We start from the raw sequence: 19998 nt of genomic DNA on the forward strand, positions 1-19998 counted from the left end.
TAATAAAGTTTTCATATTTTAATTATTTGGTTCAAGCACAATCATATGTAAATTTGTTACATTTGTAATCTTGTAATTATATATTATACATTATATATTATGAATATATTTGGCAATTTTTCTGGCAATTTAAGAGTTATGTTTGATTCTTATCAATTATATGAAATTTTTAGGTATTAGGTGTAAACGTGGAATTATCTAATTTTTTTTTTATAAAACTATAAAGTTTTATACGGATTACATACGGATTATCCGTATATAATTATATAAAAATTATATACGGATTTTTTCGTATATAAATTATATACGGATTTTTTCGTATATAAATTATATACGGATTTTTCCGTATATAAATTATATACGGATTTTTCCGTATATAAATTATATACGGATATATCCGTATATAATTTAGCTACGATCATTTTATATACGAATTTTTGTCCATATATAATCCGTATGTAACACTATTTTATATACGGATTTTAGGTCTTACATACGAATTTTGGTCGTATGTAATTGCGTTTTTTCTTGTAGTGATAAAATCACCTGTGCAATTTTTCTCTTTCCCTTACTCTGTCATTTATATTTAATTATCTGCCCAGTAAGAAAAATTAAGAGAAAAATAATAAAAGGCACAATAAAAGTATATAACCAATTCACCCCCTCTTAGTTTGTTCCACGCTAATAATTTCGTTGCAGCAATTCTAATAAGGGGGACGGTGTCGTCGACATGGATGATTTTAGTGACGATCGCGGATTCAGCGATGAGAGAAGGGAACTTTCTAAAAGCTTCTTCGCATAAAGAGGCATGCTCTTGTGCTTGTTGTTGTTGCGTTTTGGAAGGCACGGTGGTGGCATTCGATGATAATGGCGAATTAGAAGCAAAGGAGAAGAAGTGCAGCGTGAAAGTGAAGACGGGCGCGGAAGTGAAGCAATCAGTTGGTGAACTGGAAAGGGTCACGGTGTTGCAGACATTGACGGTTTGAACTCTGCGCTGAAAATAGAGGAGCTTGTCGAGGAAGAATTAGAAGTTCATTGTGAAAGTGAAGATGTGCACAGTGTGAAAACGCGCCAGAATATTCCATACCAATTTTAAGTGTAGTCAGTATAAAAATGAACTTTCATACCTATTTAAAGTCTAACCGCTGTAGAATTATTTATGATTTATTACTGATATATCAAAATTAAACAAAACATCATAAAAATATATATTAAATTTAAAACTGATATATATAACAAAATTTATTACAACAATTAAATTTTCATTCAAAATAAATAAAATAGTATAATAAGAGTGCAAATATACTTAAAGAGTAAATGAGAAAAAAACATTACTAATATGCGAAGAAATATATTTTCTCATAGTAAGATCTGATATTTAAACAAACATTTAACTTGCTTATTAAATATAACCTAAACTTCTTTTCATTAAATTAGCATTTGGAAGAGAGTTGGTAATAATAAAAAAATGTACCATTAAGAAAATTTAATGCAGTGGGTTCACTCTTCATAGCACTGACCACCGTTATTTAATTTTTTTTTTCACCAAAATTTCAAGATTTATTACAGATGTCTTGGTTTAGCACTAACCAACAAATTCGAAATGTGAGAAAGGAACCCTACAAACACAAATGGACAAGGCCTGATGTACAACATGCATGAGTTGTAAAGTAAATCCAGAAGAAAACAACACATCAATGACATTTACGAACAGAAAAAGCTGATACATCTTTTCAGAAACCACATCACATGTCTATCCTACCATCAACATGAATTAAGAAAGAATAAAATATATGATAAACTTTATTCTTCTCCAAGATTTTGACAAAACTCAAACAATTTTCACAAGATATGAATTCGTTTCTTCCAAATAAAAAGTGTCTCGATAATCCGTGGTAGTCTTCATCAAATTTCGTTAATTTGTAATCAGAATGGATTCGGTTAGCCGATTTCAATTGAGATTAACTCAGTTAAGTTTCGATCACAGTTGTTTTGGTTGAAATCAATCGATCAGTTGGGTTTAATTTCGTTAAAATTGATTGATTTTTTTGTTAAAACTAACTCGATCTAGTTTTAGTCACTATCATTCTAATCAAATTTTGTTCGATTTTTAATAGAGTTAACACGATTAAATTTTGGTAACTAATTTGATTGAGTTTTATTTACGATTTTTTAATTTAATTTATTAATTTTTAGTCAAAATTGACTTGATTGAATTTTTGCTTGACTTGATACGTTTCAAGTTTTTAATTTTTTCTACTTTTAAGATAACTTATATTTTTAAGTAAAGATAAATATTTCTTATCAACTTAATTAATTTTTTTTTAAAATTTTAAATAATAATTTAGTTTGTTAGAATGAAATGTAGTCTAGTTCAGATCATCATGAGAACTAATCTTCAATTCAAAATTATTTTTTTGAGTTTAATATATTTTTTAACAGTTTAATACAATTAATTTTATTCACTCTTAAAAAATATATATATATATATATACATATATATATATATATATATATATATATATATATATATATATATATATATATATATATATATATATATATATATATATATATATATATATATATATATATATATATGGGATAAATCGGTACGTAATGGTAGGGTTTATTTGTTTTCCGACATGTTCCCCGATTTCTTGAGATTTGAAAATGATCACGCAATTTTATTTTATCAATAAAATTATTTTTAAATTTTATTTCATTTTTAGAAAAATGTAAAATAAATTATTCAATAATTTTTTAAAAGGTGTGGAGCTTTGAAGGATAGTCAACCCTATTTTGTAATCATTGTACTAATTACATCTCCCTAACTCATCTTATGAATAACTTACAGTATGGAAGGACATGATAACGAAGAATTTCATACCTTGGCTTCTGCTTCTTCTTTTTTTTAATAGTTATAAACAAGTTCTTCTTTAATAATCACTAAAACATGATTATATTATTTTATTTATAGATGTAACAATTAGTTTTTTTATTTATTTGAGAAATTAAAATAATTAATAAACATTGATGCAGGTATAAGGTCATAAAAAGTAAAAGAATAATCAAATATAGTTTAAAGTTATGATTTTCTAATGACTTTTTTTAAAGAAAATCGTCACAATTCTTGATAACTTCACTTTTTTACTTTTCTTTATTTTAATTTACTAACATATGAATTATTCTTTCATATTTAAGTAAAAAACCTGTATTAAGTTACGTTGAATTTTTTAGGATTTTTTTTACTATAATCCAATTTCTAGCAGAAATTATCAAACTATAAGTATTTGATAAAATATATAAATTATGATAAATGTAAAAATGATTTTCATTATCTGTATGAAGTCAATTTTAATATCAACTTAAATAATACAAACTTAAATAGATGATACATTGAAATTATATATGTAATATCTCATCTTAACATAGTATTTATACTAAAACAAAATCTTATCTTATAGGTCCATTACAATTCATAAGTTACAAATTTCTATTATACTTATAATATTGATAAGTATATCAAATAGTATATAAATTCAGATATAATTTTTCATAATATAAATTCAGACAATTTAAAATAATAAAAGGAATAAAATTTTAATAAGCTAAATTCTAAATTATAGAAAGCATTTAAATATGAAATTAACAAATTCAGTAAAGACTTGACTAGGTTAGATTTCATTCACCAATTATACATGGAAACACTAAAATAGATACATCTAATATTCCTACTTTAGTATTCACACCACTATTTAACAGGTCCTAATGTCTTAAAGACAAGTCTAAACTTATTAATAAAATATTTAATGTCTTAAATATTTTTTTTTATGAATAGTCATCATTAAGCAATGAGTTCAAATGTTAAAAATAACTAATAATGAACTTTATGTCTAGATACCTTGTTCTATTCTATTCTAGGTTTTAATATTGTATCCAATTATCAAATACTCACAAATATGCAATCAATGAATAGAACATGAGACCAATAGAAAATAAATATATTAAATAGCAGAAATCACAAAGAATTAAGATACATTGCATCCAAACCCCATAAACAAGGGACTTAGTTACTCCTATACATAAACACTAGAAAAAGAATAATAATTAATGCCTCGAGCTTCCATAATGTGTATTTCCCTAAAAAAAGATCAAGATCTCTTCCCTAAAAGAGAGGTTAATTTTGAACTCCTAGAGTCTTTTCTTTAAAGACTTTCAAAATTAGACTAGGCTTAAAATTTGTATTTGAATTTATAATTAAAGTAACCAACTCCGCTGATAACTGATTTTGTTGATATATTTTTTAATCTCTAGTGATTTTCACTTATCTACAAAATTATGAACCAAATACTCATCTTTTCCAAATGTATCTATAAAATCTTTATTATTTATATAGATAATAATCAAAATATTAATAAAAGATAAAATACTTATGTTTTCTACAATTATTTAATAAATCTTTAATCATTTAAAAACATAATAATAAAAATACCAATAAAAGATAAAAATAAACAAAAAAAAAATGATATTATCAATTATCAAGTTATCCCATGTACCACCATAACATCACAACATATGTCAAAAACTATAACTCTAGGAAATGTCTCTCAAAAGTAGTACAAATGTCTCTCAAAAGATTAACAACAAAACTAAATTATAACATCAAACATTATTATTATTACATTTTCATCCCACATTCATACACCAAACATTCATGAAGACATACATTTCACAAACAAAGGAAAATTTTAGACTCAATTATCCAGATATTGCATTGACGTATGATTCTTAGTGGTCTCGCACGTGTGGTGACCTCTACTACTATGTAGAACCATTGTCAATGGGTTTCACCCTACCACACACAGTCTATAATCAAAGTAAAGTCTTAAACTAGGACATCCTGTCACTCTCACCACATATTATATTTTATATGAGTTTGAATGATTAATAGAGTATCAGGATAAACCTCCAATACTGACTCCTTACATCAATGCACACATTACTTAATTACATCAAATATGATTTGATTTCTTTTCCTAGAAATCCCACATCACTATCAATCATACATTTCAACCTTGAATCACACCAATAATCATATGAAAATCATAAATCAGAAGATTACATAACCATAGACAATGAAAAGCATCAAAGCATAACACAACACAAATTGACAATCAATTATACTAGGGCACGCTTAAGGCTAGTGTGCACAAAGGCTCACTGTTTAGGGATTGCTTGATGCTCAACCCTAGCAACCCCTGGAGCTCTCTAATTTGAGAGAGCTCAACAGTGAAAACTGATGCTCAACGTCAAGGTCATTGGAGCTAACTGACTTGAGCCTGCTTAATGGCAGAAACCATCGCTTAGTGGAAAAAACCACCGCTTAACATCCTGTCACGAAATTTACCACTAATTTTGGATTTTTAAGTTGGCCCTCACCGCCACCATACCACTATTCAACTCCACATCAAATGTTTCATGAAAATAAGATTATAACTTGTTCAACTACTTAATTTGACATCTTTAACAATTCTCAACTCAAACTTATTTTAAAATATTTTCTAAATGATACTACGCTGATCAATTTCAGTAACCAAAATTTCTTATTCACTCCTTATCATTCACATCAACTCACTGCTGCTAATCCACACTTGATCAACAAACAAAATCTTAGCATAACATACCACATCTACAAGAACAACATAATTACAACAACACTCAAACTTATAATTTTACATGATCAAAATTCACACATCATTTCTCAAAACATATTCATAATATAAATTGATGAAACACCGTAATACTAAGATATCAAATAAACTCTCAATTTGTCTACATAATACCAACCCACATCTTCAACCACATTAAACATGCAATAGTCAATACCACAATAAAAAATAAAAAATAAAAAAATAATGACAAACTTAGCTTATTCACCAAAAATTGAAGTTTCTAAGATCCTAAATACCTTCTCGCAACCCTTCCCAAAAAAAAAACACTATTTTTACACACAAAAGAGATCAAATAAGTGATTTGAGTAGAGGACTAAATTTACCAACATGCACGAAGTCCATTTAAGAAAAAAAAATGAATTACATGCAACCGCAAAGGATACAAAATTTGAAAACACATATTTAACTCTAAAAAAAGATAGAACAAAAACTTACTCAATTTTGAAAAAAGAAATACTTTGTTAGTACCTATCTTAACTGAATTTTGAAAGTCGGTTAAGAAAAATTTCTTAACCAGTATTTCCGGTTAAGGTTCCTTATTTTTTTTTTAAACTTTTTTATTTTAGTTTTTACTTTTTTTTATACTAATAATAATAATAATAATCTTTTCTAATTTAATAATAATAGTAATAATAATAATAGTAATATTTTTTAATTTAATAAATTATTATTTAATTATGTATTTTTTATATAATTTAATATACATTAATATTTGAATTTATAAAATATAATATTAAATAATAACAAATAATACATATTAAAAAATTAAAAGCAAAAAAAATTAATAATAATGTTAAAATAATAATAATATAAATAATTAAAAGCAAAAAATATTTTAAAATAATAATAATATAAAAAATTAAAAGCAAAAAATATTTTAAAATAATAATAATAATATTATTATTATTATAAATAAGAAAGTAAATTGAAGAAAAAACTTTAATCGATTTTCAAAAATTGATTAATTTTTTTTTCTTAGTTAACTTTCAAAAGTATAAAGAATTTTTTTAACTAACTTTTAAAAAACCGATTAAAATCTTGTCAACTAGTTTTAACAAGTTTCGAAATATGTAAATTTTTTAATAATTTTTAAAATCGATTAATTCTTAATAAAAAAATAAAATTGAAATTTTGGAGGTTAAGGAATAAAATAAAGAGGTGTAAGAAGAATCACTCACTTGTCAAACTTGAATTTTTTTTCATAAAATCCAAGTCAAGTGGCGACACATAAACACGAATTCTCTCTTAATGATATCGTTTATTATATAAAATTTTATTGTATTAAAGTCATTATACGCAGTAACAACTTTGTTAGAGAAATGGTCTTTTAGTAAAAGATTATTAAACTTAATTGACACGATCCATTCCCGTACATCGGACAATGATATGATTATAAGAACGTGACCATAAAAACTTATGCGTGAAAATCACAAATGTATAATTATTTAAGTTTGTAATTATTACAATAAAAATAAGAATAAAATTAAATTAATTAAAATTAAAAATCAGATGAGAATTCAAATAAAAATGAAAAAAATAAAAACAAAGATACAATATAATTGAAATAAAATAAATATACGAAAATTATAGAATTCACTTTCCTACTTGTCAGACCTCGGAAAAACACACCCAAACCTCTCATGTCAGAATCATTAAAAACGCACCGAAAACCCCTCTGCGCGAACGCCAAGTGTCAAGAAACGAGGATCCGAAAATCAGATAGTGGAATGCAGGTGTCGGCAGGAGAGCGAACGTTCGTTTAAAATAAAATTGATCTTTCTGAAATCCGCGTCACTCTCTCTGCATGTACTTTTTTTCTCCAAAACTCTGATCTTCATTTCTCCTCCTTCTCTCTAAACAGCTCTCCCTTCTCTCTACCAAAACTCACCCTTTCCTTTTTCCGATCACCGTTCAGGCACCGTAGGAACACTCCCGGCGACCCAAGCTTCGATTTAAGCCGAACAGTTCCGGATTCTGAAACTGGTAAGTTTCTCGTCCCTAGGTGTTCATTCTTATGAACATGCAAACCAAGCTCTGGTTGCATGCGGTCACCTTGTTTGAGCCAATCTTGGTTTTCTGTAACTTGTTTTAGTTTGAAGAGTTTGGTTGAGCGTTGAGGGTAGAAGAAATCGTATTTCCGCGAACTAAATTTTAGTCTGAAGGACGTTCGTTCACAATAGAGGTAAGGGAAGCTTATTTAATTTAATCTGTATGTTTATTGTGTTGTATGAACGATCATTAATGGACTAAAATGAATATAATGCATGATGGTTGATATGTTGGATTGTATGAATGTTGATATGAGTGTTATGTGGAGTATGATTCATTAGAATGATATATATTGTACGAAGAATGCAAATTGATTTCGATATGAATTTATAAAGTTATGAAATTATGTATTAAGACATGAGTTGAAGATAAATGAGATCTGAATATGAAATTTTTACAATGATAAAGTACGTTCGTTACTGAATGGTCATTGACCATTCGGTTTTTCTGGTGAACATAGTTAAAATGAGATTCTTTCATTTGGAGAGAATCCTAGTGTAGGACGAGCGCCCTCGTGTGGTAATACTATGATTGAGCGTTCGACCAACCATAGTTGTGCCTGAGTCTACTGTGATAAACTCAAAATATATATATATATATATCTATGTAATTGTATATTATTGTTGTTCGTAAACACCACTTCAATAGTATCTTAATATATCTATCAAACCTTTTATTAGAAGTTTATTAGTGCTCGGTCTTACACCTAGAGTTCATACTGAGTAGTGCTCGGTCTTATACCAAGCGCTCGTACTCATTTCTTGTATAATCAATCTTGGTGAAATAGTGTTCGTCCAACTTCAGTAGAATTTTCCTTTACCATGTTCGGTCATTTACTGGCATTGGATTTCTGTATGTGAATTACTCTAAATATGGTTCGTTAACGTCTTGACGTGTCTACATTCATTGAATTCGGCCTAGAGCCTCCATCCTCAATTTATTCTTTGAGTATTGGTTTGAACTCACGAGAGTCAGTTCATTCAACTGATTTACGTAGTGAATAACGTTCGTCATATAGAATATGATAGTACTCGGTTTATTCCTAAACCTAATCGTAACTCTCTCGGTCTTATTCTGATCTGGAACGAATGACTTCTTGGTCTCGTCCACAGTGTTCATCCTCGTTCTTAGTGAGGACTGAACGTTCGGTATTTGATGGTCTTAATATTGATGATAAAATGAAAGTAAAATGATGGATAATAAATGATGAAGAGTATATGAGATGGAGGAAATAATGTGATTTTTGAACGAGCGTTCCGGGGAGGAACGACTCATGGATGACTATTGAAATTGTAAAGTATGAATGTGGTAATGCTTAGCTGGCGGTTCATCCTGATGTTTCGTGAGTACTCGTCCTCACGTAGAGGAGGGTAGGTCATGTGTGGGAACGGTAGGAGGTCCTAGTCCTTAGGGGTACTTTGGACGGAACGGACTAATCTCGGGTGGCAGCTGATGAGAGTATTCCAGTTACTACATCACCCAGGTGCACGAATGTCGTAGCTACACATGATTCATACCGTCCGGACAGTCAGTCTAGTATTAGGAATTGTATGTTACGTATGATGAATTGGCCTTATGCGTTTGATTGTTTGAAGTGTATGTTTATACTTGAATTAAATTACATAAGCTTACCCTGTGTTTTATTGTGTTGTCTCGTTTTGTACGTTCGTCTTGTCGTTGCAATGATCATCCGTGTGGATGTGAGCAGAAGGTGACGCGCTGTTGGAATATGCTGGAAGAAGAAAATTTGATAGAAGTGGAAGTGAAGACCGAGCAGTAGGAACGTTCGGCTAGTAGTTTGGTTATTGGGTAAGGTGGTCGTTCGGTCACCTTATCCTTTCATTTTGTATGACCATTCGGTGTTGGTTTTGTAAACCGTTCGGTCAAATATTACTTATCTTGTACTGTTAAGTTGTAGTTCTATGTAAGACCGTTCGGCCATAAACGTACGCTCTTTTTACTGTTAAGACTGATCTGAGTTATTGTTAATAGTAATTATTCAATTATATGGTTCATCGCTATATTTTTGGGACGTTACACTACTCAAATCTTTTTATGAAGTAATTTTTATTAGGTTTAATGTCTCAATAGGTCCCTATTTTCACCTAGAATTTCAAATAGGTCCCTTTCTTTTTCGGCATCTCAATTGAGTCCTTATTTTTGTAAAATTGAATCAAATAGGACCTTTCTGTCAAATTGAAATGACGCCGTCATTATTTTCACCCAGAAATAAAGCATATTCTTCTTAACGGCGTCATTTCAATTTGACGGAAAGGTCCTATTTGATTCAATTTTACAAAAATAAGGACTCAATTGAGATGCCGAAAAAGAAAGGGACCTATTTGAAATTCTGGATAAAAATAGGGACATTAAACCTTTTTATTATTAAGGACTTAAAAAGAAAAAGTTCTAAATATATTTATAATCTACAGTTGTTACACTCATACATGATAGTTTTTGTCTTGAAGTCATATCTCTTTACAACCTCATTTTACAAGACCTCATTTTTAGAAGAAAATTATAAGTCATTTTCTCTGTTCATGATTTCTGTTTAGGTTTAGGATTTAAGATTTATATTTCTTTATTCATGATCTCTGTTTAGGATTTAAAATTTTATATTGTATTTTATCTATACTAATTCTTTGTGGTATTAAGTTGATACTACAAAAACAACTTTCATTATATGAAATTCTTCTTGATAATTCAGAAAATTTTCAAATCTACACATTCTAATAATTTCTATATTTGCACTAAAATAATTAAGGGTTAAATATGTTTTTAGTCCCTAAACTATTGGTCGTTTCTGGTTTTCGTCCCTCTTCCAAAGTAAGGTACAATTTGGTCCTCATTCTTTAAAAAAACGTTCGTTTTAGTCCTCAAAATTTTGTTTTTGGTCCTCGTTTTAGTCCTCAAAACGTTCGTTTTTTCGACTAAAACGAACGTTTTTTAAAGATTGAGGACCAAATTGTACCTTACTTTGGAAGAGGGACGAAAACCAGAAACGACCAATAGTTTAGGGACTAAAAACATATTTAACCCAATAATTAAAATATCTAAAATTTGTAATTTAAATTAATTATTTCAAACTTGAGTATTGTGTATAAACAAAAACTAAATTTGCTGGGGTATCAACTAAATAATTTGCATATGTGTAGCCTAACATTTAATTTGATTTATTTTTTCCAAAATTCAAAGTAATCGAAATAATAGGTTAACTGTTTAACATTAAAGCTCATTAATTCCTTTAAATCAACTGTACTTATTATTCAAACTGAAATTGCATACGTTAAAAACAGCCACGAATCACAACAAATTTGGTGTAGTCGAAGTCCCCAATTATTTAAATTGATAGGACTGAGTAAGTTTTAAGATATTTATACAATTTTAACTTATTTTTGTTATATCGAGTATTATATAATATACATAAGTTACCAAATCAAAGTGAAAAAAAACAGAGCCTAACAAATTATTAATGCCCGTATGGGACAGCGTGGACTCCACCTTCTGCAATAAAAACTTCGTCTTGCAAAAGACTATCGGAAGGAAGCACTTTTTTGTTCTCGCTTGCCAGATAGTGTAATCCATTACTTCTGCATCATCACTCTTCATAAAAGCTAGAATCAAGGTTGCACAAAAAAGCCAAAAAGAAAAGAAAATGAAGTTTGGGAAGGAATTTGCTGCACAAATGGTACCAGAATGGCAGCAAGCATACATGAATTATGGCTACCTGAAATCCCTCTTGAAAGATATCATACTTCACAAGCAGCAAAACAAGACTCATTCCAGTGCCAGCCCATCAGGTCTAAAGCGAAAGTTATCACTCCACAGAACTTTCAGTGGCCTCACACAGAGGCACTACCAACCCTTGAGCCCCGAGCAGGACATTGAGAGCCAACCCATTTTGGTGCACTCAGTGCTGCGAGATGGTAATGAAAACTACGAAACTACCTTTCTCATGGCTTCAGAAGAAGGTGGAGAGTACGAGTTGGTGTACTTTAGGAGGCTTGATGATGAGTTCAACAAAGTGGTGAGCTTCTATAGGTCCAAAGTTGAAGAAGTAATGAAGGAAGCAGCTGAGCTGAATAAGCAAATGGATGCTTTGGTAGCATTCAGGGTGAAAGTTGAGAATCCAACTCAGTCATTTGATTGCTCAGTTGAGATGACTCGTCTTGCTTCTGATGTGTCTGCTTCAACCACAGTTTTGCATGCTAATACACCCAGGGGGGTCCATCTCAACAGTAAGTTTCCATCTTTATCTGCTCTTGCTGCATGGCTGTTTAGTTTTCAGTCTTGTACATTGCTGAATTTCAACCTTAGTGACTGTGTTCCAGTTAATCTCAGTGACTGCTCACTTACTGTTTGCTCAATTCTTTTAAACCTATTTTGGCTTCACAGGGGTTAAATTCTTTAATTTAAATGGGATCCAACTTGCACTTTAGAGAGTAATCTTGGTTACCAAAACTGTTTTTCCTTACTTTAGAGCAGACAAATTATCAAATCTCTTAAATTTGTTTCAGCCATTTCTGCATTTGCACATTTCTAGCAGACCATTTTCAAACCCATTGAAATGTGTTAATAAATGCTATTTGCAGATATGGTCACAGTCATTTCCAGAAAAATCAGTGATTTGTATGTGTAAATTATTGTGTGGGGACTATGTTTAAAGAAAAATCTTGTTGGGACACGTTTATCGGGCTTCGGGATTTTCAAGAGATTGCAATTTTTTATTAGGAAAATGATACTTGAACAACCATTTTTGACAACATTTTGACACGCGCACACGTGTCAAAATCTGAGTGGTCCATTTTCATTTAATTTTTCCAACTGGACCACTCAGATTTTGACACGTGTGCGCGTGTCTAAATGTTGTCAAAAATGGTTGTTCAAGTGTCATTTTCCTTTTTATTAACTGTTATATATATATATATATATATATATATATATAATTTTTATTTTATATGATTTTTTGTTATATACATGTAATAATTATTTATAACACATTATACTATAATAATAAGAAAAGTTTGATCAATCAAACATTCTAAACACTTGAATTATAAGAATAAGAACACTTTTTCTTTTAATTTAGTGGAATACTTGTAAATTTCTGTTTTCTTTTTTGGACTGTACTTTTATTTTTATATTTTCATTATAAAGTTCGTATTATGACTTCAAAATATGATTAAAAATAAAATAAAAAGAATTATGTATGTCAAATATAAAATCTTATTCTATATTATCATAGATAAAATAAAATATGATAAAGCAAACTGTACAAAAGGGGGAAATAGAGGCTTATAGCAAGGATGAATATTTTTATATTTATTTATAGTCAGAAATAAGTTATGAGTTTTTTTTTTTTCGATAATCTTGATAAATTCATGTGAAAAATGTGGGTTAACAGACAAAAGTTTCACGTCCGATAAAATACCAAATACACGTGAGTTTACATATACGTGAGTTTATATATACATGAACTTGACTCAAAGCAAACAATATTTTTACTAGATCTATGGATATGTGTATATTAAACCTACACATCAAAAAATTCTAGACAGTATGATGGAGTAGAGTGTGATAGTTTTAAGAGTGTCTGAATAGTATAAAATTGTTTGTCTTGATCAGATTATCTGTCTTTTTCTTCATGTGTTTATCTTGAGAGCACCGGTGTGTTACCAGAGTCCGCCTGAGTTGACATTCTGAGTTAAATAGGACCTTGAATGAACTGTTGTAACTAATCAAGAGTTGAGAGTTGACTGTTGGAAAACCAAGAGTTGTAATCCCTGTTCTTAGTGAATTTCTGACCGCAGATTGAAGTTAGTAAACACTTCGGTTGAACCACATTAAATATCTCTCTGTGATTCTTCATTTACTCTTTCCGTTTAAATTGTGTAATTGCTCTTATTACTCGTTTGTGTGGTAGACGACCTAGTGAATTTGTGAATTATTTCCTTACAAATTGGTGTGGTGAACGTGTAACAAGGAAACTCAATCATCATGAATTTCGCAACTGGTTTGAATGATTTTGAAGGTTGGCGGTTGAAGATGTGAGCTCTTCTGTCTCAAGAGGGTCTCCTTGAAGTTTTGGAAGGTGAATCCAAACATGATGTAGTCGTGGATGAAAAGAACAGGAAAATGTTTCTGGAGAAGGCTCATAGCACGATTCTTCTTAGTCTTGGGGATAAGGTGTTAAGGTATGTATCGAAGGAGAAAACAAGTCGTTGGTGATAACAAGTCCTGTAAAAGAACTGGTCTTGAAACAATTAAGTTTCGTCTGCATGATGGAACTGAGAGGCTGCTTGAAGAAATTAGGTATGTGCCTAGCTTGAAACAAAATTTGATATCTCATGGTGAACTTGAAAAGAAGAATATGTGTTCAAAGGTGAAAGGGGAGTGTTGAAGGTGTTAACGGGGTCCATGTTAGTAATAAAGGGTGTGAGAAAGAATGATCTGTATGCATTGGAAGGTGCTATAGTATTTGGGTCAACATCTACTGCTGAAAAGACTATCTTGTCAAAAACAAATCTATGGTATAGAAGTTTAGGTCATGTAAATGAAAAATGCTTACTAGAGTTGGATACACAAGACTTATTTTCGAGTGACAAAATTGGTCAATAGAAATTTTGTGTACATTCTGTCCAAGGAAAATCATGTAAAACCCATTTTAACACAGGACAACAAAGGATTAAGGTAATCTTTGATTATGTTCATATTGACTTATGGGGATCGTCTTCAACTCCATCATACCTTTAAGCTATATACTTCCTGTTAATTGATGATGATTATTCGAGGAAGTTATGGGTCTACATTTTAGAAGACAAAAGAGAAAAGTTTGGAAATTTGAAAAGCTGGAAGCGTCTAATGGAGAACTAGATTGGTAAGATGGTGAAACGGTTTATAACTGATAATGTAATGGTCTTGAGTTTGTTTAGAGATGTTTAACAACTTTAGCAGAGAGCATGACATAGCAAGGGTACCAGATGGTTGCAAGAAATTCTCAACAAAATGACCTAGTGGAGAGATTAAATAGGACCATTATGGAACAAGTTAGGTGCATATTATTAAGTGTCAGAATACCAAATGTTTTTAGACTAAAGCTATTGCTATTGCTATGAAGATTCTTGAGGAAATCTGGTTAGCACACTCTCCCTGCCTTGTTAATCTAAGAATCTTTGATTGTGGGCCTATGCTCACATTAGACTAGGTAAATTGGATGCTCGTGCTGCTAAATGCATGTTTCTTGGGTATCCAGAAGGTGTGAAGAAATACTGTTTGCGGTGTCTTGAGCCAGGATGTAAGAAATGTATTATCAGAAGAGATGTTGTCTTCAATGAAATTGAAATGTGATAACCCACAAGTTTCAGAATGAAATTGGAATGCAAAAGCAAAACCTTACCAATTCCATCAATCCGTGAGTTTGATCGGTTTCCTGCAAACAAAGAGACATTGGAAGCAAAACTTGTATTGAGTGTCGTCAGTCCATGAGTGCCGGTGTCTGTGAATGCAGTTATTGAATTTCGTAAAACTATGTATGTGTTGATTTTTATTTTTCCCATACTGTTTTTTCTTTTCCTGCCATTTGATGACATAATCTTGTAGTATCATTTGATGAATCCAGTTTATAACCTCATCTCAACATCATTATAGTATACTCAATTCCAATGTTTAAACTGAATGGTAGAAAAGTTCTCAGTTTATGCGTTGAGTCGTTTTCCGGTGCATGGACAGGAAGGATTTCCACGGTAATTGAAGATATCAAAGAGGAAGGAAGTTCCCATGATGGACATTTCGAGAAGTTTGACAATGATGACAAATGTAGAGTGATTGAAACTACCAACAAAAGGGTTGAAGTACAAAACAAGAAGAAGAATATCAGACCCATCAAACCTGTTTCTGTGGAAATACTTAATCGAGTGCAGCTAAATAACACATATGAGACTCCTCGTTCAACTATAAGAGGCATCATCAAATACCCTGGTCAAGCAGAGTTGAATTTTACCAAGGAAAATTTGAGCAAAGTAGAAGAAGCACTCAGACGGGCTTTTATTGAGTTTTATAACAAGCTTCGACTTCTAAAGAACTACACGTAAGATGCTATCACAATCTCTTTTACATCCGTAGTTGTATTGCCTTTACGTTTCATATGGATTTGTATGTAAACAGATTTCTGAATGTGTTGGCCTTTTCAAAGATAATGAAGAAATATGACAAGGTACTCAACTTTTAATAACTTGAAGCCTCTTCTTAAAGCCAGACAAAATTGCCTATTCCTTCCCATTTGTTTCATGCTTTAGATCACATCAAGAGGTGCAGCAAAAGCTTACATGAAAATGGTTGATAGCTCCTGTCTTGGGAGCTCTGATGAGGTCAGAATTGCATATATGAACCTAAGCCTTGACATAATCATTTTGAATGCATGTGAAATGCTTATTACTTAGTTTTCTGAATCACTTTTCCCTGCAGTTCACCAGGCTTATGGAGAGGGTGGAAAATGTATTCATTAAGCACTTTTCCAACTCAAATCGAAATAAAGGAATGCGCATCCTGCGACCTAAACCAAAGAGAGAAAGGCACAGGATTACATTTTCCATGGGTAAACCAGTACTTGATGTGTGTTGATGTGTGTGTGTGTATGTTACATAGCTATGCATAAAAAAAATTTGGAATTTTTGTGTGTAAATGTGTACTTTTCCCTGACTTTGTATATTCACAAACTTCATCAGATATATATCACACGTATTCATGGTCTTGAAAAATCTTCACATGACATGTAACTGCTCCTCAGGTTTTTCTGCCGGATGCAGTGCTGCTCTAACAGTGGCTCTTATTCTAATGGTCCATACGCGTAAAATCATGGATCATTCAGGGAGTAGCAAATACATGGAAATCATGTTTCCTCTTTACAGGCAAATTTATTTTCTGATTTTGAAATAGTCGTCTTGTTTGTCTCTGAACTCCTAAGCCTTTCCAATCAGAAAAAGAAGCAGAAAAATGTGGCTAACATCGTTTTCAAACTTTATGCAGTTTATTTGGATTTGTAGTTTTACACATGCTGATGTATGCTGCTAATATATACTTCTGGAGGCGATACAGAGTGAACCATTCATTCATATTTGGTTTTAAGCAAGGCACTGACTTAGGCTACAATCAGGTCCTTCTCCTTAGCTTTTTTCTGGCAGCATTGGCACTAACCAGCGTGCTTGTAAATCTAGACATGCAAATAGATCCTGTGACAAATGATTTCAAACCATTCACTGAACTTTTGCCCCTTATCTTGGTTCTAGTAAGGCTATTACTCTATCACATTAAGTTTGTCTATAGATTTTTTTTTTTCTAAAGTTAAGTAGTGAATTCATTTTTACTCTGCAGATTGTGATTGCCATTTTATTATGCCCATTAAACATCGTATATCGATCAAGCCGAGTGTTCTTCCTTACATGTGTGTTTCACTGCATCTGTGCTCCTCTATACAAGGTAAAGAAAAATTGTGGAGCTAAGATAATTTGTTAAAGATCCCCATTTATTTTGAAAATGATTTTTCTGGGATCTCTAACACTGGTTCAGGTCACACTGCCAGATTTCTTCATGGCCGATCAATTTACAAGCCAGGTCAGCGAAAAGCCAAAATGGGATATACTTTACTTTTCTGCCTCCAATGTTACAGCTTGTAGTCCCATTGTCCCTTCCATGATCAATGTCACTGAGATAAAATGATTTCTCTACCTACTCAGGTTCAAGCCCTGAGAAGTTTTGAGTTCTACATATGCTACTATGGTTGGGGTGACTTCAAACATAGAGAAACAGATTGCAAGTCAAGAAGGGTATTCATAGCTTTCTCATTCATTGTCGCTGTGATTCCATATTGGTCTCGCTTTCTTCAGGTACTCACTTCATTCCATTTTCCTCCGCACACATTGTAGCTTTCAGTCATAGAAACAAGGTACACATGGAGCATTTGGAAGGGTTTCTATCACATAAGCAACTGTGTTGGGAATTAATTAAAAGTGTTGGGTTATGTTTTTGACAACTACGACCCTCTTATAGGTTCTTTTTCGCTGATTCCGACAAGATTCATAGATACGTTTTCCTGTGTGAGTGCTCATGGAAAAGTTTATCCTAAAATGAAATAAGAGTTAACTTAAGCTGTTTATTGAAACATGCCCTTGATTTTGAAAGTAAATGTGCATGCTTTTGATTAAGAAATGATTGAGACTGTCAAATGATCTTCTTCTTTCTCATGTCAGTGCCTAAGGCGCCTGTTCGAGGAGAAAGATATGATGCAAGGATATAACGGGTTGAAGTATTTCCTCACTATTGCAGCCGTTTGCCTCAGAACAGCTGATACTCTTGATGGAGGAACGCGTTGGAAAGTGATGGCCTGGATATTCTCAATATCCACAGCCATTTTTTCCACATATTGGGACATAGTCATAGATTGGGGCCTCCTCCAAAGACATTCCAGGAACCGATGGCTCAGAGACAAACTCCTGGTCCCTCAGAAAAGTGTATATTTCGCAGCTATGGTATGAAATTAACAACGGGAACAAAAATTTATTCTACTTGGACATTTTCTAAGATTTTAATCTTGAATTTCCGCTTTTCTTCTGAGAACTGCTGCTAGTATAAGACATGAGTCTAACTCACATAAGAAATTACCACCAACTCCAATCCAAAACTTCAAGACAATAAATTATTTTTATATATGTTACTAAACTTTCTTATTTTTATTCAATACAGGACTATTAGACTCATACTTATATTTCCAACAATATATCATTTTCATTAGACAATATGAATTACATTTTTAGTGTTTTATTTGTGTAAGTTAATGATTTGTTGAAACCATACACAGGTGCTGAATGTCTTGTTAAGGTTTGCATGGTTACAAACAATATTGAATTTAAAATTCTCCTTCTTGCATAGACAAGCCATGATCAGCATTGTTGCCAGCTTAGAGATCATTCGTCGTGGCATGTGGAACTTCTTTAGGTAACCAAAAGGAAAAGAACATTTTGGTGTAGTTCTGTTTTCGCATGGCACAAAGGAAAAAGATTTTACTCGAACTTTATTTCAAAGCTTCATTTTCATTCTTCCATTTACGTGGTTCAGGGTGGAGAATGAGCATTTGAACAATGTTGGCAAGTACCGTGCATTCAAGTCTGTGCCTCTACCCTTCAACTACGACGATGATGATGATGAAGATGGAGATAAGGATGAGTGATTTTTCAGGAACAGCAAGCACAGGTTCATTTAGATTTTCATCTCTATCAAACTATGTAACTTCTGAGTCATAAATTAGGTTTCTTCAGTCGTGTCATACCTGAAAAGATAAGTTTCAGAAAATTCTGATTTAATATAACATGTGGAGGCATTTTTTATTCTCTGAAAGTTAATAAAACCTTAATAAAGTTTATGAGTTGAAAGAAAATAAACATTTGTACAATTTTTTCTAGAATAATGAATGTCACAAGGATCTGAGGTACGGGACATACCACTGGAGGAGTTTGAAGGAAGTATAGAGATAAACATCATTAATCTTCAAACTCTAAGGTGTGAATTTGAGTTATTAAATATTAAGAAATTTAAGATCATTAAATATTATTATTTTAAACTAAAAGAAATAGTCAATGAAATGAGAGTATGTAAGAAATACTGTTGAGAAGAAAATTATAATTTGTATTGTTCATAAATATAATAATTGTGATAGCGACTGAATAAATCAAGAATGTATCCATCTGATCTCACGAGTGAGGGAATAAATACATTCTTTGGAAGTATATGAACAAATATTAAAAATTACAATAAGGACTCTATCAAAATTGTTTGAAGTCAAATTCGTAAAAAATGAATTTGGAGTAATTTTCTGCCGTTTTACGAAGTCTCACGGAACATTAGTAGGGAAAATTCTGCTAAATATAAACAATTTTAATAGTGATTTAAGAAATGAAATGAAATCACTAAAATTTATTTGCATGAGAATGCAGATGCATTGTATACAATGATTGATTGATATTCATGGGTTATTTTGTATGGTGAAGATAGCAGCCCTGATTAAGAAAAATCATGCAACATATTTTATAGCTTATACACGTATTTCTGTAGCTTTTGAAATGTACTATCTTGTTTATTTATTTAATTTAATTGTTTTTTTTTTCAGTAATACGTCATAGATGAACAAAGCAATATAATTAATTAATTAATTAAACCGTTGTTT

At 31.2% G+C, this 19998-nt stretch overlaps 1 protein-coding gene across 1 annotated transcript; it reads left to right on the plus strand.

The window, feature by feature from the left end:
- The first annotated feature begins 11102 nt into the window (after positions 1–11102).
- On the plus strand, positions 11103–19286 carry LOC124828744 (phosphate transporter PHO1 homolog 3-like). The gene is made up of 13 exons (XM_047302113.2): positions 11103–12022; positions 15513–15870; positions 15948–15996; positions 16079–16150; positions 16248–16377; positions 16570–16690; positions 16809–17067; positions 17154–17258; positions 17349–17393; positions 17516–17665; positions 18029–18307; positions 18637–18773; positions 18894–19286. Exons 1-13 carry the CDS (start codon positions 11440–11442, stop codon positions 19003–19005), a joined length of 2400 nt encoding a protein of 799 aa, XP_047158069.1. The 5' UTR covers positions 11103–11439; the 3' UTR covers positions 19006–19286.
- Positions 19287–19998: the final 712 nt, after the last annotated feature.

The sequence above is a fragment of the Vigna umbellata genome, chromosome 1 (assembly GCF_029865625.1).
Source record: "Vigna umbellata cultivar VRB3 chromosome 1, Vumbellata_1.0, whole genome shotgun sequence".
NCBI classification, from domain to species: Eukaryota; Viridiplantae; Streptophyta; class Magnoliopsida; order Fabales; family Fabaceae; genus Vigna; species Vigna umbellata.

What these genes read in the sequence shown, in the direction of transcription:
- LOC124828744 (XM_047302113.2), top strand. Translation starts at nt 11,440, where the DNA reads ATGAAGTTTGGGAAGGAATTTGCTGCACAAATGGTACCAGAATGGCAG. An exon ending in CGACTTCTAAAGAACTACAC is followed by an intron (nt 15,871 to 15,947) that starts GTAAGATGCTAT and finishes GTATGTAAACAG; the next exon opens with ATTTCTGAATGTGTTGGCCT. An exon ending in TCTGTGCTCCTCTATACAAG is followed by an intron (nt 17,259 to 17,348) that starts GTAAAGAAAAAT and finishes ACACTGGTTCAG; the next exon opens with GTCACACTGCCAGATTTCTT.